This window comes from Carcharodon carcharias, chromosome 4, assembly GCF_017639515.1.
Source record: "Carcharodon carcharias isolate sCarCar2 chromosome 4, sCarCar2.pri, whole genome shotgun sequence".
Taxonomy (NCBI): domain Eukaryota; kingdom Metazoa; phylum Chordata; class Chondrichthyes; order Lamniformes; family Lamnidae; genus Carcharodon; species Carcharodon carcharias.
In genome coordinates, this window is record NC_054470.1 from 167,306,231 (window position 1) to 167,328,844 (window position 22,614).

At 41.2% G+C, this 22,614-nt stretch overlaps 1 protein-coding gene across 29 annotated transcripts in view; it reads left to right on the top strand.

Annotated features, from left to right (window-relative positions):
• Window positions 1-13,988, top strand: part of LOC121277508 (sorbin and SH3 domain-containing protein 2-like) — a 315,758-nt gene extending 301,770 nt beyond the window's left edge. For all 29 annotated transcript variants that reach the window (XM_041187079.1, XM_041187087.1, XM_041187081.1 and 26 more), the window contains 2 exons: window positions 5,728-5,834; window positions 11,933-13,988. In XM_041187079.1, coding sequence (XP_041043013.1) covers window positions 5,728-5,834; window positions 11,933-11,994 — 169 coding nt within the window. In that variant the 3' untranslated portion in view covers window positions 11,995-13,988. The remainder of the gene's footprint in view (window positions 1-5,727; window positions 5,835-11,932) is intronic.
• The last annotated feature ends 8,626 nt before the right edge of the window (window positions 13,989-22,614 follow it).

Sequence of the window (22,614 nt, forward strand, 5' to 3'; positions counted from 1 at the left end):
GTGCGGGCGGGGGGAGGAGGGCAAGTGGGCCCAGCGCGACTGAGCGCTTCAACCTCCCTGAGGCATGGAGCTGCCTCAGAGGTGAAGCACTGTTTTTAAAAAAAAAACTAATGAAGAAAATAAAAATGTCATAAAACATGTCCCTCGTGTGACATGTTTCTAACTCAAGTGTAAAATTTTAAATTTATTTTTATTTGCTTTAGGACATAATAACCCGCCTGTGGATGAGGTTTCCTATAAAGTACTAAGGCCACTTGGTGTTTTCGCCTACCTGCCAACCATAAGGTTGGATGGGCAGTGTAAATTTGAATTGAATGATTTTTTAAAATGGCCTTAATAGGCCTTTTAATTGTCGGCAGGAGCGCTGCCGAATGAAATATCACAGTACAACGTGATGACATCGGGCCAACGTCATCGTGCATCACTTTATACTTGGCCAGGTCAGGCACGCTCGCCTGCCAAGCTCAATATTCTGCCCTATGTTGCCACTGTCTCTTTTAAATACATGAGATATAACTTTGTTTCCAAGTCTGTTCTACGGCACTGTATAAAATGCTTTTTGGAAATCCATGTACACCACATCAACAGCATTGCCCTCATCAGCCCTCTGTGTTATCCCTTCAGAAACCTCTAGCAAGATAATTAAGCACAATCTATCCTTAACAAATCCATGCTGCGTTTCCTTAATCAGCCTGCCTTTGTCCATGTGACTATTCATTTTGCCCCACATTTTATTTCTATAAGTTTCCCCACCACTGAAGTTAAACTGACTGGTCTGTAGTTGCTGGACTTATCTTTACACCCTTTCTTGGAGTGTAATGTTTGCAATTCTCTGATCTTCTGGAACAATCCCTGAGCCTAAGGAAAACTAAAAAAAAATTATGGCCAGTGCCTCTGCAATTTCCACTCTCACTTCCCTCAGTGTCCTTGGATGCATCTCATCTGGTCCTGGGTGATGTATCAATTTGAAATACAGACAGCCTATGTAATATCTCCTCCTTATACATTTTAAATCCTCCTAGTGTATTAATTACCTCCTCTTTCACCATGGCCTGGGTAGCATCCTCTTCCTTGGTAAAGACAGATGCAAGATACTAATTTAATATCTCAGCTATTCCCTCTGCCTCCATGTGTAAATCGCCTTTTTGGTCCCCAGTTGACCCTGCTCCTCCTTTTACCATCCGTTTACTATTTATACACCTATAGAAGACTTTGGGATTCCCTTTTATGTTAGTTACCAGTCTCTTTTCATGCTCCTTATTTGCTTCTCTCATTTGCCTTTTCACTTCCGCTCTGAACTTTGTGTTTGGCCTGGTTCTTCATTTTATTATCCACCCGACATCTATCATTAGCATGCTTTTACTTCTTCATCTTATCTCTTTTTTTCATCCAGGAAGTTCTAGATTTGTTTACTCTACCTTTCTCTTTCAAGGGAATATACTTTGACTGTGCCCAAACTATCTCCCCTTTGAAGATAGCCCATTGTTCAGCTGCCGCTTTTCCTGCCAACCTTTGGATTCGGGCCAAATAAATTGAAATCATTCTTACCCTATTAAAATTGGCTTTCCCCCCAGTTAATTATTCTTACTTTAGATCATTTATTGTCTTTTGATCACTGTCTCTTAGTTGTCCTCTTCCTGATATTTGATCCACTTGGCCCACCTCGTTGCCAAGAACCAGGTCCAACAGTGTCTCCACTCTCATTGGGCTGGTAACATACTACTGTAGAAAATTTTTGTGAATGCACTCTAGGAATGCTTGCCCATCCCTGACCTTTACGCTATTTATATCCCAGTCTATATTCGGATGATTAATGTCCCCCATTATAACTACTCTATATTCACCGTTCCTTCACTGTCAGCTGTGTCAAAATTCTGGAACTCCCTCCTAAACAACACTGTCGGTGTGCCTACACTACATGGACTGCAGCAGTTCAAGAACACAGCTCACCACCACCTTCTTGAGGGCAATTAGGGTTGGGTAATAAATGCTGGCCTAGCCAGTGATGCCCACATACCATAAATGAAGGTATTAAAAAAACCTTGTACCTCTAATTTCTTGGCAAATTGTTTCCTCTACATTCTTTCTACTTGTTGCTGGCCTAAAGACAATGCAATTGCACCTTTTTTGTTCCTTAGCTCTAGCCCAATAGGTTTCTGTAATAAAAACAGAAAATGCTGGAAAAAACTCAGGTCTGGCAGCATCTGTGGAGAGAGAAAAACAGAGTTAATGTTTTGAGTCCGTAAGATGCTTCTTCAGAACTAAAGATTTTTGTCCTTGGCCCCTTTGGGATATCCTCACTTCCCAGCACTAATGCTCTCATTAACCAATACATCAATACTGCTACCCTTTCCCCTTTCCCTTCCTTTCCTGTCTTTCCTGAAAACCTTGTACACAGGAATATTTAACACCCAGCCCGCCCGTCTTTAAACCAGGGGCTGAATTTTGCCCTTGATGGGCGGGCCCGACCGACTCGACAGTGGGCGGGCAGCCAATCGCTGCCGCTGAAATGGGCCCTGCCACCATTTTAAGTGGGTGGGCCAATTAAGGACCACCCAGCGTGACACCCGATGGGAGGCGCTATGCACTTCCTGTGCGGGTGGGGTGGGGGGAATTCCCCAAATGCGAGAGTGCGCTCTTTTGCACTCGAGGCTAAGTGGTGCCTCAGGGAGATCGCTGAAAGGCTTTCAAAGTTTAAAAATAAAAAAATCATTAACATGTCCCCCTCATGTGACAATGTAACACGAGATGGGACATGTTAATAAAGTGCACAAAAACTTTATTAAACTTTTTAAAAGCCAACATGAAACTTCATCCCACCACTGGATGAGGTTTGTTTAAAAAAAATCACTTACCCGCCTGCCCATTGGGCCCATGCGCCAAGCCCAAGTTCGCACGGGCTTTTCAAAATTGGCATCAATTACCGAGTTAAGAGCCTTAACGAGGCCATTAATTAATGGTGGGCACGCGTTGCACTGCACAGTGCGCCTGCCCACCTAAATATCGTGATGCTGCACGCTGACGTTGGGACGCTCGCTCCGCCACCCACGTGTCAGCCAGAAAGTTCAGCCCCAGGTCTCTGTTACAACCACAACATCATAGTTCCACGTCAATTTGAGCCTGTAACTCACCAATCTTATTAACCACTATCTGTGCATTCACATCCATGCACTGTAACCCTGCTGTGGACTTTTACTTTCTCCCTTACTCTGAACCCACCTAACAATTTACTGTTCCCTACTGCTCTCTATCTTTCCCAGTCCTCTGTGCACCTTGGTATTCCTCTCTAATAATTCCTCCTGTTGTCTACACCCCTCCCTAAAAGCACTGTGGGTTCAAAAAGGCAACTCACCACCACCTTCTCAAGGGCAATTAAGGGTGGGCAATAAATGCAGGCCTAGCCAATGATGCCCACATCCCATAAATGAATTTTTTTAAAAAATATAAAACCATGATATAGTTTCAAGTCAGGATGGTGCGTGGCTTGGGGGGAACTTGTGGGTGGCCTAGTTCCCATGTGACAGCTGCCCTTGTCCTTTGAGGTGGTAGAGGTTGCACATTTGGAAGGTGCTGTCGAAGGAACTTTGGCAAGTTGCTCCAGTGTATTTTGTAGATGGCATTCATTGTTGCCACTGTGTGCTGGTGATGTTTGAGGCGGTGGATGAGGTACCGATCGAGCATGTTGCTTTGTCTTGGATAGTGTCAGTCTTCTTGAGTGTTGTTGGAGCTGCAGTCATCCAAGCGGAGAGTATTCCGTCACCCTGCTGACTTGTATCTTGTAGATTTTTGGAAGTCAGCAGGTGGGTTACTCAACACAGAATTCCCAATCTCTGGCCTGCACTTGTCACCACAGTATTTACACAAAATAAATATGTTTAAAGATGTTTCAAGTGCTTGCAGTTTCTACTATTGTCTCTTTAAAGCATCTGGATAAGTTGATACGTTTATTGGACTGTGATTAAAAAGGAGTTTTTTTAAGAACGTGGAAAGTTATCAATGAGACTTTTTTTATAAAAATGTTTTTTTCACACATCCTGCTGTCATTGGTTCTATACCGTCTATAGTGTGTGAATGGGCATGGAAACACCATAATGTGGCATGAGGGGCATGGGTGGGGGGCATGAGGTCACATGGATGGGGCATGCAGAGTGTGGGGGGGGGGTGAGGGCTGGAGGGTCTTTCTGTTTTTATTATAGCTGGGATGAAGTTCCGCAGCACTGAGCCAGGCCATTTAAATAGCCTGCTTCGACAACCAGCAGCCCCCGTGGCTGCCTCCAAAGTTTTTTCCCCAGATCAGTTGGTCCAACGGTAGTCCGCACCCACCACCCCCACATTGAAAATCCCGTCCTTGAGGGCACTTTCCCCTGAGGCGCTCCAAGCCGGGGTGGGGTGGGGTGGGGGGGGGGGTGGGTTCTCCTGATTCCCACTACCCTCCTCGAGGATGAAACTCCAACCTGCTGTGTGAAGGATCTATGAAGGATGCAGAGGAGCCTGCAAATTGGATAATTATGCTCCAGGGAGAAATGTGTTTACCAGACGCACAGGGGTAAGACCAAACAGAAGCCACCTTCAGACCGTGTGAAGAATAATTGTTTTGCGTTGTGATTTTTGAAACCGCTGCCAGTGCTTGGTTTTCAGTACCAGCAGTTATCGTTCCTATTTTTGGCCACGGAAGTTTAATTTGCTGAAGCTAATGTAGAAACTGGACTTGGTGCAGAGCCTGAACTTCTCTGCCTTTTAATCATGAAGTTACTGCCACAGCCGAATAGGTATAACACAGAATAAATGTTAACAATTAAGACAGAACAAAAATACTACTTGTTAGATTCTCCTTGGGTCAAAGATTGACATGTTGCCAAACAATGGAGAGATATCATTTGAATTCTTGAAGGATCTTTCGCTGGTACACTGAGGAGAAAAGGAATCACACTCCTGCACTGCCAAGAATTAAAAGGTCCAAATTTATTAGAATTCCATACATGTCACAAGAGGCTTTATCTCAATCTGTGACTCTGCGTTATAGACTGCACATATACCATCCATTTCCTCATTCACTGGGATTGGAGAAGGCTATCTGGCCCATTGCACCTGTACTGATGATGATTCATAAGCTGGAGTGATCCAAACCTAACTCCCTGTATCTTTTCCTAATCTTCTTTCACAGATATGTATCCATTTTCCTTTTTAGAATAATGTTATAGTCTCTGTCAAATGGCTCTTTGTGATAATTAATTTCATGTTCTAAGTAACCTTCTGTCTGAAATTCCTTAAACAATTTTTCATGACCTTTCTCCTCCAAACTACCCATAATTTTAAAAACCTCGATTAGAGCCCTCTTACCCTCCCTGTTCCAATGAATAAGATCCCTTTTTTTTCCCCAGCCTATTTCCATAAGATCATTTGAGGAAATCCTTACTGTATCCTTTCTAAGTCTGCATTATCCGTTACTTAGTGGAATTCCCAAATCTGCACACAGCATCGCAACCATGGCTTAACAAACGCCTTGTGCAAGTTCAGCATCACTTCCTGCTGTTTCCATTCTCTGCCCCAATTGGCCTTTTTGATGGCCTATTCAAACTGCACCCAGATTGTTCAATTAGTAATGCAATTTAGTTTAATCAGTACTGCATTTCCATTTGATTTCTATAAATGTTTACATTAAATTTTTGGTAGCGTGAGAGGTATGGACGGGCTAAATTTAAACATTTTTTTTGTATTTTCTCACAGGTACCAAGCTATGTACAGCTACAACCCTAGAAATGAAGATGAGCTGGAGCTCAAGGAAGGAGATATTGTTGATGTAATGGAAAAGTGTGATGATGGTTGGTTTGTTGGTATGTGTCTTCTAAAGTATCTTTCTGCAAACAGAGTAGGGATGAGCTAACAAAGTAATGTTAATTTTTGAATCCCCAACGAGTAAAAAATAGGACACATTAGTTTGGGTGAGAAGTGAGCAAGTGAATATCCCAGGAAACCAAAGGAGATGAGGTGACTCATGAGGCCAACTCTAAAAGAGGCCTAGAAACACTAGATCAGATAAATCAGGCAAATTCCAAGCTATCAACATCAAACAAATGTAAGCAGATTTCAGTTTAGAAGAAGATAAACTGTTGACAAACTCACCTAGAGAATATGGAATTCATCAATCCTACATTCCTAGCAGGGGCCCATAGTCACTAGGAGAACAGGGCCAGAGATGGGGTTACCACATTGTAGCCATGACCCATGTTCCTTTTCAGTGTGGTTCCTTGCTGGACGAGTGATATTTGTGAAACCCTATCAAGGCACTGTTTTACTTTTTATAGTAAAATTCCAAAAAGGTTGTCAATTGACGTTGAGACAAGTATAAGAGAGTCAAAATGAGCATCTACCTGAGAGCTATTTTCCAATTACTATCAGAAAAACCTGTGAAACTTTCCTGTGAACTTTAATATAATTTTGTGAATGGACCAAGGGTGCCTTGTACATGGCTCCCTGCTGTTTTGATAAACGTAACATCCGAATGCAAACCATCTAGATTTTTCCACACAAACCTGCATGAGTGCAACCTGTACAGATTTTAACTCTGTGCTTTCATTCACAGCTCACCCCTATTCTCCTGTCAGCTACCATAGGAAATGTACTTGCAGAAATGTAATGCATTATTTTCAGTGGCTAATACTTTGAGATTTTTTTAAAAATTCCTTTTAATTCCACTTATTTTCTTTCAACTGGGGAGTAATGTGCAAGTGGGCAGCATGACTAAGTTTAACCATTGACTTTCTTTGTGTTTAATCCATGTTTTGTACCAAAAGGACTTTTTCAACTACATCACTAAAATACAAATTAGACATTCGTAATCAGAGCTGTCAACAGTGGGTAGATATTTTCATCAGATAAGCTGGTCATATTTGTGTAGACATTTCGCTAGGGCTGCCAATGGGAAACCCCAGTTCCCTTGATTGCTACCACCCTCCTACCACCGCCTCTCCCTCCCCTCAATGGAGTGAGTACGCCTCCATTGTTATATATAAATGTTAAAAGTCCATAAACATGACTTGGATCCTTACTATGCAGCAGACAGGACTCCAGGCTACAATCATTTTTGTAGAGGTGTAGGGAGCAAAGACCTTAAGTGGAAGCAGATGTACAGACAACACTTATATAATCTATGTCAGCTTGGTTTAAAAAAAAAAGCACCATGAAGAATAACAGCAACATTCTGTCCCTGTGTTTCCTCCACCTGAAACTGGTGGGTGCTCTGTGCTACCATGTTTGGAGTCGGAAATGTCTAGACACTGTAGAACTGGGGCACATTTGAATCTGCAATGTTCTGTGGTATTCTATGGATGAATTTTGAATGGCCGCAGTGAGATTTGATGTTCCATCTAATTTTAGCTGTACCCTTTAGGTTTTGTCATGAGTCATGCGCCCACAGAGTAAGCAAAGATCATCATGTCATTCAAGGATATTCTTGGTTCCTTGTATGCTTTATTCCTAAACAACAAATTTATTAAGTTTATAACACTCGATAAGTTTTACATAGCTTTATCCTATAGACTTGTGTGCACTGGAATTTGGATTGAAACTGCCAAAAAAATAGTTTGCTGGTGAATCTCAACTCTCCTCTTAGAGAGATGAAACTATCATATAAGCTATTAGATTTCGATTCTAATTCAGAGGGGAAAGTGCAATCTAACACACTGTACCATCCAGGAAAAAAAAGTTGGATATAAAATATAACTTGCTCTTAATGGAGGTGATAAACTGACCTGTAGACATTTAAAGCTGTTACCTTGAGCATAAGTTGAGCAATTTCTGCCTTGAGTTGGCACTGGAGTAAGTTAAGAGACCCATCCAGAACTAGTTCACATCACTGTCCCAAGGAGCCCCTGAATGTTTCATACTACATGCAAATGACTGCAAAATTAAACACTGCTTATTAATGTACAAGATGGAGCTCAGAAGGAGATGACGACAGCTACCTTTGTCCAAGTTTGAGGGGTTTTTTTTAATTGTCAAACACTTTGCCAAACATCAAGACACATTTTCTTAGGAGCAGCCACATTGCTACCATCTCCAGAAGGAAGGACATGCATATGGACAGTAAGGGCACAAAAAAAGGACATAATGCCCAGGATTTCCTCCGTTTCACAAAACTGTTGGAAAAGAATAATAGTCCGAAATGACTTCCGAGGGAAAAACAAATGAGAATGGCATTCAGAAGAATGTTCCATTGGAATACGCCTTCAAGGACAAGTCAAGCTGCCAGGAGGAGCAGACTGCAAAAGAAAAACTTCATTTGTACCTGAAATCAAAACATCATCTACCCCGGAGTCCATTTATCCGGTAAGTTTACCTTATGGTCTCTCCTTCCATGCAATCTCCCCATAAAGTAAAAATAATGGACAAACATAAATTTAACATATGCAGAATGCCAAGAATGTTTTAACATCCCCAATATGCATGTAAGTGGTCCTGTGTACAGTGGTCCATTGTTGCACTTCACCTGCTTTTATAAGTTTCTTCCAAATGGCTTCTGCACCTGTCTGTCTGCAGCTCCACTGCATATGTTCAAATAACTAAGGCTTTGTATCTTGTACCTATTTTGTCTCCCCAGATAGTCAGCCAACTTCCATCTTAAATCCATCCAATCGAAAGGGCATGGAAAAGACACCAAGTGCCCAGAAGTCCACCGGCAAGGAGTTGTCATCCTCAGCAGTTGAGGAAGCAAAGCTACATATGGAGGGGGATATGCAGTCTCTTATTGAACGGCATGAAAGCCAATCATCTGTCACTGCATCTCCAGAAGGGATGTCTTGGGCATACCCAAAACGTTTGGGAGGAGCTGAACAGAAAGATGAGGCAACAAGTCAGCCAGAAGAGGAGGAAACCAGCAATGTGTCTGCCTCAACATCCCTGAACATTAATTTGGCCAAGAGTCTTTCTCCAACTCCCTCAGAGTTACAGAGTCACAACACATCTTCCTTAGAATCTGAACATCTTGATGTGTGCCCCTCGTCAACACAGAGTTCTATAAAGGATTCTTGTCTGCCAGAGCAGGTTATTGACAGTGAACCAAAAGAGAAAGCGACACGTGAGCTGCAAGTCGAAATTGCTAACTTCCTCACGCCATCTGCCGATTTCCTGGAACAGATGATGGACAATGTTCCTACTGGTGTGAAGGCTAACACGACAAATGAGAAGACCTATCAACAACAAGAGACAGATGCCAGTCTCTTTGCACTCTCCACAACATTTGGAATGCTTGTGGAAGAGGGTATGCACCTGCTCAGGAAGACCATGGATAATGTCCATTCCAGTGTGCAGTCTGGCAACAAGCAAATGCACACAGACATGGTTCACCTTCACAATGTTATCCACCTGGGCTGGGTGCAGTTGGCTGAACAAATGAGCTCTCTAATCAAAGTGCTCACCACACTTGTACATAACCAGCAACCATCTTCTACCTTGTTACATAATGTAGCCCTTCAGCGTACTGTAGCAATATCTGAAGGTCATTTTTCAGACTACCTCAGGTGTGAATCCACTCCTAGGATAGCTGACGAAACACTGTCTGCAACGTGCTACATTACAGAGGAGACTTTGACCAATGCTTCTTCTGAAAATCCAGCAGCCAGTTCTCCAAATTCTGAAACATATAAATGAAATGCCATATGTTAGCATTTTCCTCAAATACACGTATTCTGCACAATGATGTTGTGGTGATAGGGTTTCTGAATAGTACTTTTACTTATCTTAAGGTTTTGAAAGAAGATAGGAAAGACTTGCATTTACATAGTGCATTTCACCCCCACTCAAGCACCTTACAGCCAATTAAGTACTTTCTTAAATGTAGTCACTGTTGTAATGTGAGAAATCTGACAGCCAAGTTGTGCACAGCAAGCTCCCACAAACAGAAATGTGATAATGACCAGATAATGTTTTCTGCAATGCTGATTGGGGGATAAATATTCAACAGGACATCAAGGATAACTCCCCTGCTCTTTTTCAAAATAGCACCATGGAAATTTTTGCATCCACCCAAGCATGAACATGAGCCCTCAGTTTAACGTCTCAACCAAACCATGGCACCTCTGATAATGTAGTGCTCTTTCATTACAGCACTGAAGTGTCAGCCATGATTTTTGTGCTTAAACCTTGGAGTGGGACTTGAACCCAGAACCTTGTGACTCGGAGGCGAGAGTACCACCGATTGTGCCAGCAGGCACAGAAGTCAAGCAAAAAAAGCTGACTTTGCACTAAGATATATTTGACTGTTGTGCACACATCACCTATTTCATTGAACAAGCTACTTCAGGCAAATGGGGATAGCTCCATTCATGTGTCTTCCTTTCCCACAGAGTTACAATATTCTATTTACCAATAATATCCTAGTTGTTGCAGTGAAAATGCTTATTCTTATATGTGTCTCCACTTTTGTCTTTTCCCCTGTACATATGTACATACATACATTCTGAACATAGTGAACCCTTCAGAGTGGTGACAGCCTGCCTCCTGGATGGACCTGTACCTGCCTTGAAACATTTGACTTCCAGGTGGAAATGCAGCATAGTGAAGCTTTAAACTGGCTGGGATTGGCAGGAGGGGAGGCTCTCATTCCAATGGCCAGGCCAAATTAGCATGCCACTCCTCGACTTCCTGGCCAATAGGACTGGTGAGGTTGGCATGAAGCAGTGCTCAACCCTTAGAATAGTGTGATCCAGTGGCTTCTGCCAGATTGCAGCATGAGGTAAGTCAAATGAAGGCAGTCAGTGGGGTGGGTCGAGCAGGGGAATTAAATTATTGCTTTGTTACTCTTGGGAATTGAGCATTTCTGGTAAAACCAGCATTTGTTGCCAATCCCTAATTGCCCTTGAGAAGGTGATGGTGAGCTGCTGCCTTAAACCGCTGCAGTCCACGTGGTTCAGGTACATGCATAGTGTTGTCAGGGAGTTCCAAGGTCTTGACCCAGCGACAGTGAAGGAATGGCAATATAATTCCAAGTCGGGATGACTTGTGGCTTAAAGGGGAATTTGCAGGTGGTAGAGTTCCCATGCTGCTGTTCTTCTAGGTGGTAGAGGTCACTGATTTGGCAGGAACCTTGGCCAGTTGCTGCTTTGCAACTTGTAGATGGTAGGCACTGCTATCACTGTCCCATGGTGGTGGAAGAAGTCAATGTTTAAGGTTGTGGATGGGTGCCACTCATCCTGGCAAGTGAGGAATATTCCATCATAATCCTGACTTGTGCCTTTGTAGATGGTGGACGGGCTTTGGGGAGTCAGGAGGTGAGCTACTCACTGCAGAATTTCCTGCCTCTGACCTGAGTCAGATTTACGGCCTTTTACTTTTGAGGTTCATTCTGTATGTATGTGTAGAATAATCTTCCAAATGTAAAATGCAAGTACACCACCATTAAAATATTGTACAGGGCTAACTGTTTCCGACACATGATCATTGCTGAGTACTATTTTGTGTTAGATGTAAGACCTAGTTTGCGGATTTAAAGAAAGTCAGTAATGACTGGGTAAAATTAATCAGATCATCCTCCTACTATCCCACCCTAATTGGTTTTACAGTTATTTATATTCCACAAGCATTAACATTTTACTGTGCAGTTATAATTGTGCTATGAAACACAAAAAAACATCTTTAACAACCAGTTTTCAAAGCTGAGACAAACATCATCCATTTGATACTAATGTTACTGAAAGGTAGATTATCACCCCCTCCACACCTGCAAGTTTTATCTGATTTTAATTTAAAATGTAATTAAGTGAACACATGGGTATCCTCAGGAAAATATAAGCGGGGCGTTGCTTATTACAAGTGTTTTTTAATCAAAATGTTGGTAACTAAAAATGATCAATAAGATGGCACACTAGGGAGATGAAACAATAAAGACTAAAAGGCTGGGAGATATTGAAGTTTGCTTTTTTCTTTTTAATCGCAGGAACTTCGCGGAGATCCAAGTTCTTTGGTACATTTCCAGGAAACTATGTGAAGCGACTATAAGATTTTATACATATTTGTATACACATTGCTTTGAGTTTAGCACAGTAACCTCTGCAGCTCTCATTAAAAGAAGTTTCAGTCTGTAGACACTCAAAAAACAACCTTTGTGACAGTTGTGTGATTGACTACAGCTAACTTCAGAAGCATTGCATCAATTGGCACCACCTTCTGCCAAGTAATAAGGACATTTTAAAACAAAGTACTGATCATGCCATCTGGAGGCTGTTCTACGTTCCCTTCAGGATATTTTGCAAACAATTGGTTTTTATTATTATGGTGCACTTATTTGATCAACCCTTTTTCCCCCCTATGTATGTAAACATAGTAAATGCCTATTTATTCTTCCGGGTACAGGAGCTCTGTGGTCTGTCACTAATACTTATTATTGATGATTTTGAGTAGAAAAAACACATAATACGATCAGCAAGTACTGCTAAGATAGTTTGTCACACTCCAAACTGGAGGTGAAGTCCTGTAGTCTACTCTTTTTCCTCCAATTAATTCACTTGGTTTGTTTTGCTGCTGAATGTTGAGATATGGAAACAATGTCACGTTTTGTACAGGTTGTTTGAAAATCGATGATTGTGTGTTTCTCACTTGCACCACGTTTTTCTTAAAAATGGTGGTTTAGAATACATAGTAAATGTCAGGTTTCACAATAGAATATTGAGTTGATCAGGCCATGTGACTGTTCTTTGAGGCAAGCTATATTCGGGCTCCCAAATCCTAATTGTCACATTTAGCGCTTTGGGTGGCTCCATGGACTCAGCAGTCACTGAAGGAGGGAGGTGTATAACCGTTAAATGTCTGCAGTTTGAAAGTAGATTCAAGTGAGGCAAAGTGTTTAGTCACTGTTTGCTCCAGTCGTGCTCAAGAAGGTTTTTAAGAAGAGAGATGGTGCACATCTTTAAATCCATTTATTTGAAATCAGTAATGCTATTCACAGTTATGTTCAACGTAACTCATTTATTTATATGGAAATGCACCTGCCATGCTTTCTTGTACTTCCAAAGTTCCTGAAAGAATTTCCATGTACAATTTGTTTATATGGTTGAATAATTGAGTAGCTTTTTTCAAATACATATAATTCCTGGACTAAAAATTGAAAAACATTTTCTTGGCTACTCAATATTTTTCCAAAATGGAATGCTCTTTGTGTTAAAAGAATCGGAGCACTGTGTTCCCTGGAATAAAACAGTAAATTATAACTGCCATGATTGGGTATGAACACACAGATGGGGAGGAGGAAGAAATTGTTACCGCTGCAGCACCTTAGTTCAAAAAGAGAGTGTGTGATTGTCCTTTTCATTTCTTTCATAAATGCTTGAGTTTACTACAGTGTATGTTGTCCACGACAGTTTGTATATATATGTGTCTGCTTTATTTTGTACAGTTGTTTTAGTTGTTGCATTTAAAACAGATCACTACTTTTCAGCAACTTTTGTAAGTCTCTGTCATTTCCCCTACCCCTTTTTACTAACCACCTCTCCCATGCCCTGGTTGCAAGCACATCTAGATGATGCGAGTGTGTATGATAGTATTTTATTGCAGAATTTTGCAAATTGTATTTCAACAAATATAGTGTTACCAGCAAAAAAAACCTAACTGTGTATATATATCTTTATAGTTATTAACAGGAAATGAGGAAAAAAAAGGTCTGGCTAGATTCAACAATACTCTTTTACAGTATGTCTTTATTACACCAAAATTTCAGGCCTAAGAGCTGTGTAATTCTGAAGCTTCAAATTTTGAATCTGGTCAATTGCATGCAGCGCGGCTGTGAAATCAACACCTTTGTTGTTTTATGAGGAAAATGACCATATTTGTTGCCTGTAAAATGAAAACTCTTTATATTCTCTGTAACTGATTTTAAAAGGATTATTTCATAAATGAACATCGGATGATTCATTTTGATGCAGTACGATTCTTACGGAGAAAACAACTTTTTGTGTTTTTTGTGAATTTCAATCTCTAATAAATTTGCCTGAATTGAATTCCCCCACTGTTTCTGTTTGGTTTTAAGTTACCTTAAACAGGATATTGATATGTTGAAAAGAGGCTTTTGCCAAGAGTGTTAAGGTTTCAAGGCACAAAACGCCACTCGATTGGTGGATTTGCATGCTCCTACGGGAGAATTGAAAATGTTTGAGGAGGCATAAATTAACATGTAGTATTTAATTCCTAAAAGACACTATAGCTCTATTTGAGATCTTGAGATTTTCGTTGTTTGAATGTCACTAGTATGGGTATCACTAAAAGCAAAAAATTGTATTTCATAACCTCACTTCATCCCTTCAGCCAATGAAGTAGCCATTGTTGCAACGTAAAGAAACATGGTAAATTGAGCATAGCAAACTGCCAAAAGCAGCAATGAGTTAAGTTAGAGGATAATCTGTTTTTAGCAATCCTCATTAAGGGCTAACCATTCGCTAGGATCCAGGCAGAACTCCCCTGCTCCTTTTCAAGTGACATTGGATCTTTTACATCCACTTAAAGAGGATGGCGAGGCCTCGGTTTAATGTTTCAACCGAAAGATAGCACTTCTGACAGTGCAGTACTCCCCTGAATTGTGAGCATAGGTATTTGTGCTCAAGCCTCTGGAGAGGGACTTGGACCCACAACATTTTGACACTACCGACTGATCCACATTCAAAACCATGAAAAAAAAATGAAGTTTTTGCTTGGTTATTTTTAGGCTATTGGAGGATTTATATTATCAAATAACTTTGGTATCTGTTTATTCACACCTATATAGGAGATTAAATAAACTCGAGAAAATCCTTGATGTTGCAACTTGTATGTGGCTATTGGAAGGAATAACCTTTTGATGGAATGAAATGCCAATCTTTTTGTACATTGTTTTTCAAACAACCTATAGCAAGTAATCATGCAAATTCAATTCAACATTGGGAGCCAGATTTAACTGTGATGTTGGTGAGTTTTGAATGGGCAAGGCCCTAGAGCACAATCCGTTAAAATCAATATCAAATAATTTTACAGGTTAATTTTAATGAAGAACCAAAAGGTTAATATGAATTTGAAACAATTTTCAACTAACTCATTTTTTGTATTTCAAATTCAAGCAGAGGACTAAAAAGTTAAATAAATCTCTTCAAAGCAACAGATGTTGTATTCTTTTTAAACTGAAAGATATCTTTAAAAAAATGTCATGTTTTGGTTTAAAGATCTGTAGTCAGTTGGTTTACATTTTTTTGAACATTACCTATTCATCATTGAAGGTAGGATTTTAAAAACATTAACTCCTGCCTGCTGTTTTTTTTTAAAAAGTTACAGTGCAAAGATTGTCCAAATGTGGAAGTGCATCTTCATTGGGCAGTATTTCAGCAAAAAAAAACTCTACACTATTAATGGCACTTTCAGGATGGAGCTGAATTGCACGTGGTGATATGAGAACAGATTGCCTCAATGCTGTCTTGAGATTTTGTTTTGAGATTCTGAAGCTAGTGCCAGATCCTGCATTCCATGATTTGTCTATACCAACTGTGTCGTGCCGGATACTGCTTGTACCGGTACTGCCACATCATGCTGTGTTTAACACGTAGAATCTGATTCCATCACCTGAACAATATGTAAACCAGCCAGTCACTTGTGGCAAGGAGGAGATACCCCGTGAATTGCAAATCCCCACAAGGTGCTTGTCGATTTGCACCACTCCACCGTTAACTTCATGAAAACAGCGCCTTGCCCTTTACCTCTCTGTGACTTATAACTGTTCAAACTGGTCCTCCATTCAATGAATGGCTAATTAGGGATGGGGAGTAAATGCTGGCCTAGCCAGCAATGTTCAAACCCCATGAATGAATTTTAAAAAAGAGATGATGGCTGATCCATAATACCCATCTTCGCCTCATATCTCTTAATACCTATGACTAGTAAAAAAATCTATAGATCTCAAGATATAAGATTAATTTAATTAAGACTAATTAATTTGAATGTTAATTGTCCATTACACTCCATAGAAAGTTAAGTTTTGTAATTAATGGTCCAATATCCTTTTAACAAAGTGATAATTGTTAATGATTGCCAATCATGCTTTCTTGCCCAAAAAGTTAAAAAATTGTAACTGGAGTCTCATTCCTTTAGGTTGTGAATTAAATTTATATTCTCTGTTTCTCTCTCACTCTCTCTCTCTCTCTCTCTCTCTCTTTCTCTTAATCCAATCTATCTTCCCCTCTGGGTAAAATTTTATGCCTGAAGTGGAGGTCATGTCCACTGGCTGGAAAACCAGTGAGGACCCCATGTCAAACATTTCTGTGAAGCCCAGTGCAATTTTGTAAGAATCAGGCACTTTACCTGGGCAGTGTTTGTCCTCTCTCTGAATCAAGCCTATTGCAGGTTGGAAATCCCACCCCAGGGAGCTGCTGACCAATCGGGGCTGGCACCTCTCCAGTGCCATCAGGAGTGGTGGCCACTGTTGATACTACACTAGGGCCTTCACCAGGGATCACTGATGGATCTCTGAAGGCAGGTACATGGGGCAAGATCAGAATGGATGCTCAAGGAGAGGGGCACTGATGAAGGAGTTGGCAGGGTGGGTGGGGGAGGGTGCAGTGTGGGGATCAACAGTAAGGGCAGGGTGGTGCCATCCTGCAGGGCCTCATCGCTGATGTTGGGTCCCTTCACAAGGCATGGCGTTCCTGAATACGAGGGTATTATCGTGCGTGCGCATGCACACACACACACACATTTCCCCCCCCCCCCCACCCCACCAACCGCAGTGGGCCACAGGCCAACCCAATAGAGTTTGTATGCTGTTGTCCTGTCTGGCATGTTCTCCGCTGACCATCAATAGCAACAATGGGATAAGGCCATTAAGTGGCTACTTATGGGCCCCAGTTAGCCTCTAGGTTGGAATGCCCTGTCCTCTACCCTTCCCGCCTAGAGCTTGATCAGGGGAGTCAGGAAGGCAGCAGAGTCCCCGCCCCATACTCTCACACCCAATCAAATAGCACCGCCCGCCTCTGAATTTACCTCGGCTGGGGGGGACGAAATTCCACCTTTTATTTCTCTATATGTAATTTTGTGTTGAAATCACCCACTCTAATACACTGTCTTTTGGATCTTTAAATATCATGGGTTAAGAAGATGCAATGTTTGTCCCTGTTGTTCACTGAGGGCCCACATGCCCCTGTTGGCCTCACTGTGCTTGCACTTCTGGCAACTTTGAGGGAAAAATTTTTAAACCTTAATAAGTACAAACAAGCCTAACTAATGGAGCACACTGTGGGATGCCCCACTCCAGCAAAATCTGGACTCTTGTATGCAACCTTCTAGTTCACAGCAACAGAAAATTAGTTGTCTAGCTGAAACATTAACATTTCTGATTTCTAAATGTTCTGGAACATGAAGAAATTCATTACGTAATGTAGGTGGCATAATAAAATTCAGATTGTCTCAAATGCAGTGCAAGATCCAGGATTATATTCCTGAATGCAGCAGGGCCACACAACCTCCTCTAAAGAATTAAAATGAAGTCGCTATGATTGGATTGTAAAACTTAAATTCTTTAAACTGCCTTGTGGAATAGTTGCATTCTTGGCTGCAATAAACAATTAACTTGCTGTCGAATTTTTGGAGAGCCTGTTGACAAACCTTTTATTTTCTCTGTAGAGAAGTCAGAGGAAAAAGTAACAGTTGAAGTTCAAGCACAGTAAATCAAATTAAGCTGCAGTTTTAATTGGCATCATTAAATGGAATTAGGAACTAGCAGGACAGTTAGATTAGACTCGTTTGGCTTCTGATGAAAAGCATTGCTCCTTGAGTACAGAAAATAATGCAGTGCAACCTTTTGCTAATAATGCAAAACCTCAGATAGTGACCCTTAATAAAAAAATTTAAATGGAATTTGTTTGGCTATTCCCACCCCCCACCCCCCAGAGCTTACTGCCTTTCTCCTGATGATCTAAGAACTGGAAGAAGATTGTATGAAGTATATTTCCTGTTAGGGACAAATGAAATGAAATGGGTATCTCGAACAATAAGATCAAGCTGTCAAACAACCACAAGGTTTAAAACATGCAAGATGCTTGCTGGCTGGGAATATACTTCTTCGATTCTTTATAGTTAAAACCTGGGCCAAAGGAAAAACATTGAATAGCAACTGAGTGATTATCTCAAATTAAATATATCAATAATTTATTTTATTCGTTTATGGGATGGGGGCATTGCTGGCTAGGCTAGCATTTATTGCCCATCCCTAATTGCCCTTGAGAACTGAGTGGCTTGCTAGGCCATTTAAGAGTCAACCACATTGCTGTGGGTCTGGAGTCACATGCAGGCCAAACCCAGGTAAGGACAGCAGATTTCCTTCCCATTAGTGAACCAGATGGGTTTTAATAGCAATGGTTTCATGGTCATCATTAGACTTTTAATTCCAGATTTTTTTTTTTTATTGAATTCAAATTCCATCAGGAATTCAAACACTGGGTCTCTGGATTACTAGTCCTAATGACAATACCACGACACCACCACCTCACCTTGGCATTATCTTTGTTGCCTTTCTTGCCCAAATTAGCAGCTTCATAAAATCCCCTCGCCTCTTTGGCAGGCCTGTTTTCTTTTGTGTAAAAGGTTTACAGCTGCATTTTATAATTCAATCTAAGTTATATTGAGAAGCCTACATTGCTGAGATGCATATTACCTTACTTCAAGGAAGATTATACATCATTGGGTAAATTCCACACTCCCTCAGGGATAGGGAGTGTGGGTCAGAAACAGGGTTACAATATAAACTATCTCACCCATGTTTTTTATGATCATATTGTCCCTTTTGCTATGCATGAGATTAGAAAATGTGTGCACAAAGGAAAACAATTATAAAACCAAGAACAATAAATTAGTCAATGATGTTAGCATACGAGTTGTCAACATTCATATCAAATACTATGCTCTGGAATGGAGGCTATATCCTGTTTAAAATAAATGTGCTAATGCCTCATTCAAGTAGCAGACAGATGAATTTTATATGAATGATTTGTGATTATGGAACAATTTTCAAGGTTCAACTGTTCCATTGCAAACACTTAATGGTTATGGTACATTTGAGTGAGAACACTAAATATATACAACTTTCTTTTCAAAACTGAATGAGAACTTCATAGTTTTCTTTCCATAAAAGTTGTGTTTAAATGAAATTGATATTTTCAAAAAAAAACTGTTTTTTCAATTGTCAGGTTTGATGATTGTCTTTACAGAAGGGGTGGAAGCTGAGTGATTTAGTAGTACCAGAGGAGACATCTCCAATTCAGTCTATGTTTTCTATACTGCAGGGACAGTTATTGCTGACATGATGAGACATGGCTTTGCCATCCTGTGAATAATTTTACTCTATTCCTGGGCAAACGGCAAAGCTCAAGATCGGTCTGTGCAAACATTTCAGTCAAAAAGAAGTAAGACAGTGTCTGTTGTTTTACATGAAATTCAGTGGTTTCCTGATGTTTTAATATAAATCCATATTTAGTGCAAATCAGCTTTAAAAATTAACTTGCGATCTGGATGTTTTTAAATAGTTTTTTTCACATTCTCAGAATTATAGCATCCTCCTCTTCTTCGCACTTTCACCTTCTCATTCCAGCTCAAATCTTTGCTATGCAGACTATAAACAGGGATACATTTCTGCCCATATATGTCAGTGTTCTTAGCACAGCATATGTTATTATGGTAACATTCCATGAAACAGTACAGAAATCAAAGCAGAAACATAAGCTGACTTGACGTGAATGAAGATAAATGAGTACTTTTTCCTCCATCAATAAAATCCCATATTGTAATCATTTAGTTGTATAATCAGTGATTCCATGATTAATGATTATGAAGAGTACTGAACAGCACTCCCTGTAAAACCTTTTCTATTTCTATTTGTTAGCTCTGATAAGTAATTTGGAGCTTATGGTTGAAGGTAGTGGTACAGGCCAAATTGTAGCTTTCCAACTAGCTGCCTGGAATTGTAGGTTTTGCCAGCCACTTTGCCAATGTCTCATTATTATGAGTTCATAATTGTCATCCGAGATTGCACTCATTCTGGACAACTTGATCTCTGGAAGGAGCTGTATAATCAATTCACAAAAGCACCTAGCATTTATATACCACCTTTAACTTGTGAAACCTGCCAAGCATTTCACAGGACCATAATCAAATAAAAGTTGTCACTGAACATGGTAAGGAGTTACTTGGCAAGTGACCAAAAGATGTTCAAAGAGGTAGGTGTCAAGGAGCATTAAAAAGGAGAGAGCGGCAGAGAGGTTTAGGGAGAGAAGCAGCTGAAAGCATCGCCACCAATGGTGTAGCAATTATAATTGTGCATGCGCAGGGGGAAAAATTGGAGGAGTGCAGTTATCCCAAAGAGTTGTAGGTTACAGAGATGGCAAAGGGTAAGGTCATGGAAGGATTTGGAATCAAGGATGCTGCCAACTTCAGAGTAAGTGACAGCAGTAACAGCAAGAAACCAAACCTGTACTATCCTCCCAGGTCCAGGATGAAATTTGAAAGACAATGATTCAGGAAAGAAAGAGGCAAAAACAGAAAATGCTGGAAAAACTCAGCAGGTCTGACAGCATCTGTGGAGAGAGAAAAATCAAGTTAACCAGAGTGAAGAAGGGTCATACAGACTCCAAACATTAACTTGGTTTTTCTCTCTCCACGGATACTGTCAGACCTGCTGAGTTTTTCCAGCATTTTCTGTTTTATTTCAGATTTCCAGCATCTGCAGTATTTTGCTTTTATAAAGAAAGAGGCAAGATTGTTTCTCATGATATTCAGCCAAATATAAACTGACTAGTAGTTATGATGGCAAATGCATCCGGTTGTATCTATGCAAGAAAACATTTTCAGTGTTTCTTCCAAAACAATAGAGGATCCTCTGACTGTAGAGTGACTTTTTGCTCTCTGAAATTTGCCTGTGATGAAAATAACCCACAACTGACAGTGCGATCTGTAATATAAAGAAAAATCCCACAGACACTCTTGCCAGGTGGTACAATTTGTCTGAGCAACACACAGTGGTGGGACAGAGGTTTAATTCTCAACAGCAATGAGTTCACAATCTCAATTATGAGCTGGTGGAGGAAGGGGCTGGGTCCCAAAAGAAAAAAATCTCTTTAGCCTCTTTACAAGGAGGGAAAATCAAAGACAGTGACCCAGGTCTTCTGGAAGCCACTTGAAAACCTAATGGTAAATCGAATGAGAAATTCAGCTACTTGTTCTTTTAGTTACTGGTGATAAGAGCCTGGGGCAAAAAGGGGAACATAAGAAAAAGCCTACATTTTGACACCCTACATCACATCAACAATTTACAGTTCCCTGGTCCCAACTGCCTCCTCTTCACCATGGACGTCCAATCCCTCTACACCTACATCCCCCACCAGGATGGTCTGGTGGCTCTCCGCTTCTTCCTCGAACAGAGGCCCAAACAATCCCCTTCCATCACTAGTCTCCTCTGTCTGGCTGAACTTGTTCTCACACTGAACAATTTTTACTTTAACTCCTCTCACTTCCTCCAAATAAAAGGTGTGGCTATGGGTATCCGCATGGGCCCCAGCTATGCCTGTCTCTTTATGGGGTGTGTGGAACATTCCTTGTTCCAGTCCTACTCCGGCCCCTCCCACAACTCTTTCTACGGTACATCGATGATTACTTCGGTGCTGCTTCATGGTCTCGTCGGGACCTGAAAACATTTATTAATTTTGCTTCCAATTTCCACACCGCCATCGTTTTCACATGGTCCATCTCTGACACTTCCCTTCCTTGACCTCTCTGTCTCAATTTCTAGTGATAGACTGTCCACCAATATCCATTACAAGCCTACTGACTCCCACAGCAACCTCGACTACAGCTCCTCACACCCCGCTTCCTGTAAGGACTCCATCCCATTCTCTCGGTTCCTTCGCCTCTGTCGCATCTGTTCTGATGATGCTATCTTCAAAAACAATTCCTCTGACATATCCTCCTTCTTCCTTAACCAAGGTTTTCCAACCACGGTTGTTGACAGGACCCTCAACCGTGTCCGGCCCATTTCCCACGCCTCCACCCTCACACCTTCCTCTCCCTCCCCGAAACATGGTAGGGTCCCCCTTATTCTCACTTATCATCCCAACAGCCTCCGCATTCAAAGGATCATCCTCCACCATTTCCGCCAAATCCAGCATGATGCCACCACCAAACACATCATCCTTTCACCTGACGGCATTCTGTAGGGATCGTTCCCTCCGTGACACCCTGGTCCACTCCTCCATCAGCCCCTATTCCTCAACCCCTCTCACAGCACCTTCCCATGCAATCGCAGAAGGTGCAACACCTGCCCCTTCACTTCCTCTCTCCTCACCGTCCAAGGGCCCAAACACTCTTTTCAAGTGAAGCAGCATTTCACTTGCACTTCCCTCAACTTAGTCTACTGCATTCACTGCCCCTAATGCAGTTTCCTCTACATTGGAGAGACCAAACGCAGACTGGGTGACCGCTTTGCAGAACACCTTCGGTCTGTCCACAAGCATTACCCAGACCTCCCTGTCACTTGCCATTTCAACACTCCACCCTGCTCTCATACCCACATGTCCGTCCTTGGCTTGCTGCATTGTTCCAGTGAAGCTCAATGCAAACTGGAGG